We start from the raw sequence: 10,096 nt of genomic DNA, 5'->3' as shown, positions 1-10,096 counted from the left end.
TCTCGGAGCCAGCCAAATCAATCATGCTCAGTGTGGATACCCGAACCCCCCAGGCATGAGAGGGGCTCGTTTGTCGTTCACGTCTTTGCCGCCGTACGGCGCACGCTCCCGACTCTCAACAACAATTTGAACCACAGCATGACTACGGGAGCTTTGAGCGTTGTATTGGGTGCTTCTAGTCCTCCTGGACTGATCGCCTCGAGCAATTACTCGAAGCAACTGAGTCGGACTCTGCACGATCTCTTCTTTCAACGGACTGGCAAAAACCCTCGCTTTGGGTCCTCACGAAGTTTGATCTCTTCTGGCTGTGGCGATCCTGGTCCAATGCCGGCTTCCATCGGCGGCTTCAACAGATCATGAATCCTCTCGTTATAGATTTCTAGGTAGCTAACTCGTAGCAAAAATTCCCGATGCGGTGTTTCGCGAATGAAAGAAAATATGTCGGTTATAGCTAGTGGTATCACTCCTGGTGATGTTGCGGTTCCTTGCATGGAGAAGGTTTTGCCAGTCCCCGTCATACCGTAAGCAAACACTGTTCCATGGTAGCCCTCCATTACACGGCGTACAAGCCGTTTCGCTGACGCATCATAAACTTTGTGATTTTGATCATAAGGCGCGAACACATTATCTACTTCGACGTAAGCAGCGGTCTCGAACACTGTCAATTAACCCAACCAAGTGGTCTTCAGGTACAAAGGGACAATTGATCTCTGCTCCGAGGATGGCGATTGCCAGTGCGATATCCTAACGGCACTGCCTGAAAAGTTGGGATTGATAGTAGTGCAATGAACTTCCACTGGCTTACCATAGTAATAATCCCCACCCTCTCTTCCCCTGTAGGCCACGAGAGACTGCCGGCTATCCACCATCCAATCCTTGCCTGACGACTTTTCCGCGCCTGCATCGGGTCGTACACGCACGCTAACAATCACATTGCCCTTCCCCTCATATTCTCTTCGGCCAGAATCCCTTCTCTTACTTCCATCCTCTTTGTTGACGTGACTTTCTTCTCTGGCCCTCTTGTCATCCGTGTCTTCAAACGTTGTTGCTGAAGTAGAGTAAGACCCTTGAGCAGAAGAAGTTCGGCTGTGTGGCGGTGACCGCAGACTGACGAGATCATTTGACACTCTTGGTTCTGAAGTACTGGATATTGCTTTACCATCGCCACTTCCGTCCAGAAGAGTAGGGGTTGGCCCTCCGCTGTACATTTGACTAAGCCCATCTGTTGACGCCTTTGTTTTTAGTCTTTTGATCCTCAAGCTACCGGGCGGCGTACCACCTCCGTCTTTGCTTTGTGCGGTTGCTTCGGATATCAAGGAATGCGTGGCCGTTGAGTATTTGCTGTCGAGACCAGTCCTCCTGACTTTGGGAGGTTGGGGAAAATTCGCAATACTGACAGAGCGTCGAATCTCTTTGTCTGTCGACGAACCTTCCACTTGGCTGTGAGCCTGGCTGGCGGGATCGGACCGTAGAGTTGGTGTTTTCGGGCTAGAGGGCGCGTGACTGGTGCTTGGGGAGGTAGATGATTTGACGAGCTTCGAAGGGTTCTTGAGAGCGAGTGTAGAGGCCGTTGGAGGGGCAACTTGTTCTCGAGAGGACTCAGACACAGTCACAGGGGTTCGTAACCTGGAGACTGGCAATTGAGGAAGAGCAGAGGTTGGTGGAGGGAGATTAGGTCGGGTCATGTTGACCTCCATGTGTGGAAGTTGCGAACAACTGTGTATTCTCTCGGCAGAGGGGACAAAGCGAACGAGAGAGCGCAGACTCCTGGATGATGGGCTATTTGTGAGGAGTTGTCAATCCATGGCCAGCTGCTCATCCTCGTCAGCTGAAGAGGGTTTAGTCGAGGAATTGTAGTGCTGTCGCGGTGACCAATTGTTCGAGGACAGACGGCTAGGGATGGTAGACGTACTTTTATTCGTCCTGTGTCGCCAGGGAGACTTGGCAGCAGCAATTGCGAAGGATGTATGGTACAGCGACTGGAGAGAAGAATGTACGCGACCTGGCTTCACAGCATTGAAGATGAGTACAGTAAGAGAGGTTGAAGGCAAACCAGCAAAGTAGGGGTTTTCCAAAGTGTACGTCCCCAAATCCTTTTAAATTTGAGACCCCGCGATGTTTCAGAGATGGCAGCATTCCTCCCGACGTTCAATATTTTGTTGAAGCAAAAGAGAGTAGGGTTGGGGGGGGGGGAGGGTAAGGTAGAGGGACACTTCACACTCACAGCGTACCTATTTGCCTAAGATGATAATCTAATAATCTAATAATCTATAAAGTAACTTACTTACAAACGGACTTCAAAATCAATAGAATTATCATACATATGTACCCTCCAGTTAGGTACCTACAATAATCTTGACCAGGGTCCACTGCAGCAGCAACGCTCCCCCCGCGCTCCACCTGCTCTGCGCTACGCAACCTTACTCGCAACGGGGAAAGGGGCACAGGGGCTTGATTCGCTCAAGGCAGAAGCATCACATCACACTATCACACCATGCAGTTGCTGCAGAAAATCAATGGCCAACATAATAACGACTGCTTGCCACCGTCACACCAGTCACGGCAAATGTGCATCACAACCCCCCTTGAACGGACGTTGTCCTTTGCTGTACTCCGCAGTATTAAGGTATTGAGGTATTGAAGTATTGAGAAGGATGATACTCATCCGACATCGAGGACAACCTTGGTCTTCCTCACCCGAGCATTTCTCATGAAATCCCAGAGTATCATGAATGCAATGCCTTCTTTGCCAGCCTTGGACTTGCGCAGGACGAAGGAAGAAATGAGAACGAATATAGTTGGTGCCCGTAGTGGATTACGCTTGCTTTCGAAGATCTTGCCCATTTTTCTTTCTCCCTTCTAACGCCTTTGGAAACAATCCTCGGTACTTTCGTGAAATCGGCCTTCTGAACAACTAAACTGCCTGAGATGACGGCGTTGCATTTCGTGGTCTGGGCTTGTCTTCGATAGCAATCTTCAACGACATCCAGCGATGAAAGTTTACGACGTGCTGAGTAACCTCGGTCAAGCATTTGAACGGAATAAGCTGCCATTTTCTAAGCTTGTAGTTCCTGGTTGAGCGTATCTCGATTTAACAGGCTCAAAGGCAAGAACAGGTCCGGCGAAAGGCATGATGATGGAGAGCCTGAAGCTGTGCGTAGAGAGTAACGGATAGTGATCTAACTATGACTTGGCCACACCAAAGTTAAGCTTCCTCGCCACTCTATCACCGCGACCGTCTTCAATCTCACCTCCTCTCCTCTTCAGATCCTCGCCCATCCTTTCCGGTCCCCCACCCTTCTTCGGCAGATCCTCTTTCGCAGTGGGTCGTGGTTCGCTCGACCACCACTTATGCTCAAGCATCTCACGGGACGTGCACCGTTTCCGAGGATCCAAGGCAAGCATAGACATCAACAAATCAACTCCCACAGGCCCTGCCGTGCCAAATTTAGACAAATAGAAGTCCTTCCCGCGCACTGGTATTGTTGCAGCTTTATCGTATTTCAGATAGCCTTCGAGCTTGGACACACCCGGCCAATTCTCCTCTGTCGGAGTGCCAATTGCGTTGCATATTAATTCAAGCTGGTGCATGTCGGTGTTCCCTGCAACGAAAGGGAAGCGTAATATGAGTTCAGCGAAGACTGTTCCCATCGACCACACATCGACTGCACCAGAGTAGAACCTTGCCCCAAAGAGTAGCTCTGGAGGTCGGTACCATCGTGTGATGACCTGGTAAGTCATAGGCCGGTAAGGGTCAGAGAATGACCTTGCCAGTCCGAAATCAGCAAGCTTGACTTCTCCGTCTGCTGCTATAAGAAGATTGTTGGGCTTTATATCGCGATGTAGCACGAAATTCTCATGGCAAAACCACACAGCACGACCTAGCATGCCCATCCAAGCTTTGACCTCAGCCGTACCGTAGCGGATACCCTCACTGTCTTTAATGAGCATTTCAAGATCTCCCAAGGGTAGATACTCAAGTACCAGGTTGAGGTTTTGATTTTTGGAGGAGAAGACAGCATGCAGTGCAATGATGTTTGGATGTGAAAGCTCTTGAAGATACTTGACTTCTCTGATAGCGTCCATAGATAAGCCATCGCGATACTCGGTGTTGACCTTGATCTTCTTGATTGCCAATAGGGACGAAGGGTCTGCTTTCAGGTGTCCCAAATAAACTATGGCGTAAGTGCCTTCTCCAAGCTTCTTGTCCTTGACGTATTTTTGTTTGGTTTCATCATTCAGTCTTTCTGCTAATTCCTGCCCTCTTCCTGGCTCAGAAGTAGAACCATTCTGAGGCTTCGAGATGGAGTTGGTGCGAACAGCTAAAGATTTGGCTTTGGCGGCAGTGACCTTGATGTTGGATGTACTATCATATGTGACTACGGGCGACATTGCCATAGCTGCTTTTGGAGGGAGGCTTGAGATCACACTCTCTCAAAGCCCCGCAAGATCTTCAGAAGGCACAATTGGCATATACTTTGTATCTGCGGTTGACTTTGTAAAATAGCAAACGACTCATCACTCCAATCATAGAGTGCTGATATGCGCTTTCGCGCTAACGGCAAGTAGTAGAAATATCCTTCCGCTCCTGGCAACCTCAAAGCTCGAGTAATCACAACATATAGATACAATTGCGCCTCTTTCCATCATGATCGTCAGAAGCCTGCCATCCCCCTTAATACCATCAACCCTTCAATCCTTTCTCATAAGATCCCAACCTTCGCACTGTCTCCGCCATCTCCACGCTCGAGCCTCTGCTTCTCAACCCCCAACTCCTCAACCCACGCCATTTGTTCCAGACGCCTCCACCTTTCTCAAACTCATTGGCCGTAACCTCTCACAACATGCCGGAAAAATACCCACTTGGCAATCCCTCTTTTCCCTCACGTCAACCCAACTTCGTGAATTAGGCGTTGAGCCAGCTCGAACGCGACGGTACCTGCTCTGGTGGAGGGATAGATTCAGAAAAGGCATCTTCGGCGTGGGTGGAGATCTCAGGAACGTCAAGGATGGGGGGGGCAGAACTCCGTGTAGTGGAACTCCCCGTTGCCAAAGCGGCGATTCCAAAATCCAGAAGCACGAGCATAGCAATTGGCCTACAACGAACGAAGAGGATGATCGTCAACGAGCCACCAGAGGTCATAGAGAAGAGCCTATCGTTACAGCAGCTGAAACCAGTGGATGGCATGAAAGTGGTTGGCTTGCGGACGATAGTGGGACCATATGTGCAGCCCGTGAAGGGAACGAGTGGGAGCGTGGCCACCATCAAGGTTCAGGAAGGAATGTGGGAGGTCAGGAGAGGGGTGAAGGTTGATGGTGGAGAGAGGAGAAAATTACAGGTCAGGCGGAAGAGATTATTGGAGGAGAGGAGAACAACTAGGAAGTAGTGGGTATAGGAAACACAAGCTGTGATTTTTCTGCTTGTCTGGAAACTTCCCATAGGAGAAGGTGCGTGATTATACTTCACGAAGAAGGAAATGCTTTCCGGTTATCGATGGCTTGTGCTATCTATACCCATTTTTACTTGACGTGGTAAACAAATTGTGAGCTCCATGATGTGACTGCACAACACTAGTACTCGTGCACCTAAGCCGTACAAAGAACAATCATGGCATGCTAAATCCAAATGAACCCGCTTGCCATACCGGACATTCTCCCTCATCTGCCATATTCCAAACTAGGCACAATGACAGGCCCATATTTACTCACCCCCACCGCCCCCATCCCCGCTGCATCGGTCTGCACCATGAAATCTACGGCCAAGCTCAACTTCCCAGTCGCTGTGCCATGCATGTTCGTTTGTCCGAAGGTCCCCGTCACAACTTCCGGATCGTAAGCCACAATTGCCACATAATTCCTCCTGCCCATTAGCTTCCTCATATCTCGCTGTCTTCCATCTGGCTCTGCAGCGAATATTTCCATCATGTCCTCCTTTGTATCGCTCGGCGCATTATTCGAGCGGTGTCCGTTCTGTGGGATGTATAGCGGTTTCTGGGAGGCGTGGAGAAGCTTGAGGACGTAAGATGGAGGGGGGGTGTTGACGACAGAGGCAGATATGAGTTGGTACATGGTCTTGTGATCAGATGGTTTTGCCGGATCGTGCACAATACCAGCACCGCAGCAATCGACGGCACCTGATAGAAAAGTCATACGAATTGATTTTTGGTGGGATATACTCTGAAGGGTACGAATGAGGTAAGTGCGTTCAAGATCCTGATGGGAGTTAGCATGAGACACTTTCGACGACTGGCGAGTAATCAGGGCTTACCTTGGATTCGTGCGTCCATTGATCGCGCAGTTCATCGAGCATGTCAATGTCGCCGAATGGACTCAATATCCCGCCCATGAGACCAGACTTGCCGACAGCCTTCTTCACAGAGTCAAAGCCAGAGCCGACAACGCCTTTAGCACCCACAACTCCAGCTGCCGAGCTGGTCACTTTACCCAAGAGGTTGTAGGCACCGGTCACGGCTTTCTTACCGGTTGCAACGGTGTGAGCAATCTGCTCAGCCGCTTCCAGTCTTGGATACACGATTGGTACCGAAATCATCCAGATGCAATGTTGCACACTAGGCGGTAGCATTGCGACTTTCGGGAAGAGGCCCTGGTACGTTGGACCAGCCATTACCTGATGGGGATTCCTCTCAGATCGGCAGTCCGGACCCACGACGACGACTGCAGGCCCAAGGTACTTCACGAAATGCCAACCAGTGCCAGTAATGGTGAAGATATCGGTGTCCGTACTCACGTTGCGGAGAATCTCCAGAGTGGTGTGGTGCTGGAAAAGCAAGTACATTTCTATGCCGACTCGGCCAATATTCTTAAACATGTTAGAAAATTGCATGTATTCAGGGTATGATCCGAAACCGTCGAAACTGCAAGCTTTTAGTCTTCATGCCGACTTTCGCTCACGGCGAGTTTGAGAACCTACATGTCATGATCATCAATCTGCAAAACGTGCGGTATTTGCGCAAAAGCTTCTCGCAAGTATGGCTGGTCGAAATGACTGGTATAATAATGGAAATACGCATGTGAGACATCTTCTTCGTGCTTGGCCGTCCACTGAGCGTTCTTTCTATTCTCTTTGCCACTCATTGCTAGCCATTGCTTCAGTAAAGGAATCTCCTTCCATATTCTATCGGCATATATCTGATCGCCCAAGCCAAGCTGCGTATGGAAACCACCGCACTCGACGTGTTTTTGCATTATGTCCTTCCACATATGACCGATGCCACCCACACGAGCTCGCTCATTGGTATTGACATTGAGCGAGAAGTCGTTGCCAGAAGTCGCAATGAATCGCCAGTTCGTCTCATTACGGCCCGCAACTAAGAATTCATATCTTGTGCAGCCAAGATGAGAAGTTATGGCATAGGTCCATTTTGCACTAGTATGCTCCTCCATCTGTAGATCTACATCATACCGATAGAAAGTCCAGCGCTGATGAACGGAGATTTGACTGGCTTTCAGTTGGCGGGGGTTTGGAGAGAGATCTACGCTTTGGTGGATATGTATAGTGGGAGGTTGAGGAGCGTCGGTGATGAGCAATATTGACCCCAGCCAAATGCCCCTCTGTAGATCCATATTGGTATACCTTAGGTAAGGCCCGAAGTAAACTCCATTAGTAGGCGCAATCCTGTACATATCCACGCCTGCACTTGGTGGAGGTCCGGAAAAGCCTGCTACGGTAGGAGTTGAGGACTGCATGCTCATGATACTATCTTGATAACCTGGTGTGGATGGCTGAAATCCTGGAGATGCCAATGGCTTACCACTGAACGCACTAAGGCCTGGAGATGCAAGCGCATTTCCAAAGTTGACACTACCGGTTGGTGACAGGGGCTCATTGAGATTGAGAGGTGTTGGCCCCTTGGGAAACTCCCACTGTGTAGATTGGGTAGGTAGATGAATGTAGTAATACTGGCCTGAGTTGGGATCGAGGTGATGGATCCAGCCCTCTGGAAGAGGTGGAGGTGAAGCAGGCCCAGGACCAGCAGGCGCAGGAGATGATTTGGTCGGCACTTGTATAGAGGCTTGAGTGCTTGCTTGTAGTGGCTGTAGCGCCGTTGCCACTTGAGGTCTAGGAGAATCATGGGCGAATGCTGGGTGGCCTTGATTGCCGGACTCTGCTCGAGAGTTCACCGCCGCAGCCGCTCCTGCTGCACCTCCAACAGTCGCTCCCGCGGCGTCACCTCCAACTGCTTGAGAATGTTTCTCGTTGGGATAACCTTGTGTCCCAGTGGCGGAGGATCCAGCTGGCGAGTAAGCGGGTGGAGGAGACGATGTGACATGCATTCGTTGAAAATCTTGTTCCAGAGCTGCTGAGGCGGTAGTCCTTCCCACTTGTGAGGATGGAGAAGTAACTTGCCCTTGAGGGATCGGCGATTGTACGGGAGGTGAGCCAGAGGCCTGGCCGGGGCCTTGGTATACCGTCGGAGGCCCATGAGGCTGACTTCCAGGCTGCTCTGTAGGTGTCCAAGGCCTTCTCGTCTGGTCTGGCTGCTGCAGCGCTGCCGACTCTTGCGCTCTCGCAGGCTGGGGGTACTGGGCTGCTCTGTGTGCGGCAGCTGCATTCTGAGCTTGCAGGCTTGTCAATGTGGATGTACCTGCGATGCCTGCCGCAGCGTAGCGCGCTTCTATACCCCCTCCCAGCGGGTCCCCTGGTGGTAGTATCGGGGTTTCGGGGGGAGGTGGAGAGCCACGCTGAGCTTTTGTAGTCGACGTAGAGGCAGTCGAACTCAGTCTATTCACACCGGCAGGGTTCGGAACATTCAAGCCTCCAGATGGGGCTGAGTCACCAGAAGTAGACCCTCCTGGAGGTGGCCAGTACTGCTGATAGTAATCGGGGTACGGATTGACTTCAGCCTGAGACGGTTTTCGGGCGTCCGCTATTGACGATTCTCTGTCTCTCTGCGGCAGCCTCTGGAAAAGCCCTTCTTTGTCTGGGGCTTCTGGTCCCGGTGAGTCCGGCAATGGCTTCGGTATGTTTGCCCTTCGTTCTGCCAACCTGGAGCTTGACTGGGCATCTCCTCGAGGGCGTAGCGCAGACGGGTATTCAGGCACACCCGGTCTTGCAGGTTCTGCAAAACCCACGCGAGGAGGCGAAGCAGGGTATGCTGGCGAGACTCTGCCCTGTTCGCTTGTTGTTGTCCGACCGTTGGCAGGCCGTGGTTGGAAGCGTTGACGATCATCTGGGTAGGGCAGTGGAGCTGGTGAGCTCGATGCGCCGGGAGGAAGAGCAAAGGCAGCGGAGTGTATGTGAGGTGGATGTTGATTGTCGGATTCTGGGGAGCATGAGTCGCGTTTGTATATCCTTAATGGTTCGATAGTTGGCGAATCTTCGGCCAAAGGTCTCTGAAGAAACATTTCATCGCCGGGCTTGCCATGACGTACGCCGCTGGAGCTCATGCTTTAGTGCTTGAGTGAGCTCGCACAATCGGTCGGCCTAAGGAAATGAGGGTATAAATAGCCTTGTCGAAGAATTGATGTCAAGCAGGCCAGTCTGGGTGATTGCTGCGCACGAGTGATATGTGGAAATTAGGTGAAGCGGCAGGGACTGTTGATATCATGCCTTCATTCGTCACGGTCGTCACGGTCGTCACGGTCGTAATACTTACTTATGTACGGAGTACGGAGGTAGTGTTCTGCAAAGAACAAGGATCTCGTGCTGTAGCCGCCACGCTACCTAATCAGAGGGGGGCTGGTCTAAGCCGACGAATAAATCTAAGCGCCCAGGCTTGTAGACCAACGAAATAGGTACTTGCGAATCTTGGTGCTGTACTTTTCCTTTTCCTTTTCCTTTTCCTTTCTTTTATTATTGTTTCACGGCGGAGCCAGACTGAAAAACTGGCTTGCGATGTGTAGTCGCTGCCCCCACGGGCCTCAATACGAAAACTAAGCAAGTATTTGTTTGCCAGAGCCGTCTATCGATTTAATAAACAAGGTACCGCTACTTTGTACGCCCAACCGACACGATAGGACTCAAATTCCTTCAACGAGTCTCCAATACGTACAAATTTGCGCGTCTGGCTGAAGATGGTCAACGTCTGTCGAGTAGGAGTAGGAGTAAAGTACCACTCGAGGGCAACTTCCCCCC

The 10,096-nt window shown here is 50.9% G+C and overlaps 5 protein-coding genes across 5 annotated transcripts; 1 reads left to right on the top strand and 4 right to left on the bottom strand.

The window, feature by feature from the left end:
- Positions 1 to 248: 248 nt before the first annotated feature.
- HO173_012679 (uncharacterized protein) lies at positions 249 to 1,685 on the bottom strand (the record flags this gene model as incomplete). Its single annotated transcript, XM_037314514.1, has 2 exons — positions 249 to 628; positions 806 to 1,685. The coding sequence occupies 2 exons, from the start codon at positions 1,683 to 1,685 to the stop codon at positions 249 to 251; spliced, it is 1,260 nt and encodes a 419-aa protein (XP_037158623.1).
- Positions 1,686 to 2,220: 535 nt separating this feature from the next.
- Positions 2,221 to 2,844, bottom strand: HO173_012678 (uncharacterized protein; the record flags this gene model as incomplete). The annotated part of the gene is made up of 3 exons (XM_037314513.1): positions 2,221 to 2,239; positions 2,285 to 2,295; positions 2,671 to 2,844. The coding sequence occupies 3 exons, from the start codon at positions 2,842 to 2,844 to the stop codon at positions 2,221 to 2,223; spliced, it is 204 nt and encodes a 67-aa protein (XP_037158622.1).
- A 339-nt stretch (positions 2,845 to 3,183) lies between these two features.
- Positions 3,184 to 4,398, bottom strand: HO173_012677 (uncharacterized protein; the record flags this gene model as incomplete). The annotated part of the gene is made up of 1 exon (XM_037314512.1): positions 3,184 to 4,398. The coding sequence occupies one exon, from the start codon at positions 4,396 to 4,398 to the stop codon at positions 3,184 to 3,186; it is 1,215 nt and encodes a 404-aa protein (XP_037158621.1).
- A 250-nt stretch (positions 4,399 to 4,648) lies between these two features.
- HO173_012676 (uncharacterized protein) lies at positions 4,649 to 5,314 on the top strand (the record flags this gene model as incomplete). The annotated part of the gene is made up of 1 exon (XM_037314511.1): positions 4,649 to 5,314. The coding sequence occupies one exon, from the start codon at positions 4,649 to 4,651 to the stop codon at positions 5,312 to 5,314; it is 666 nt and encodes a 221-aa protein (XP_037158620.1).
- Positions 5,315 to 5,658: 344 nt separating this feature from the next.
- Positions 5,659 to 9,408, bottom strand: HO173_012675 (uncharacterized protein; the record flags this gene model as incomplete). The annotated part of the gene is made up of 3 exons (XM_037314510.1): positions 5,659 to 6,213; positions 6,269 to 6,875; positions 6,932 to 9,408. 3 exons carry the CDS (start codon positions 9,406 to 9,408, stop codon positions 5,659 to 5,661), a joined length of 3,639 nt encoding a protein of 1,212 aa, XP_037158619.1.
- Positions 9,409 to 10,096: the final 688 nt, after the last annotated feature.

This window comes from Letharia columbiana (genome assembly GCF_014066305.1).
Source record: "Letharia columbiana isolate WasteWater2 chromosome Unknown Sc0000089_s0, whole genome shotgun sequence".
In the NCBI taxonomy this organism is placed as follows: Eukaryota; Fungi; Ascomycota; class Lecanoromycetes; order Lecanorales; family Parmeliaceae; genus Letharia; species Letharia columbiana.
The sequence above is the reverse complement of the archived record's forward strand: the minus strand, read 5'-3'. Positions and strand labels throughout refer to the sequence as shown.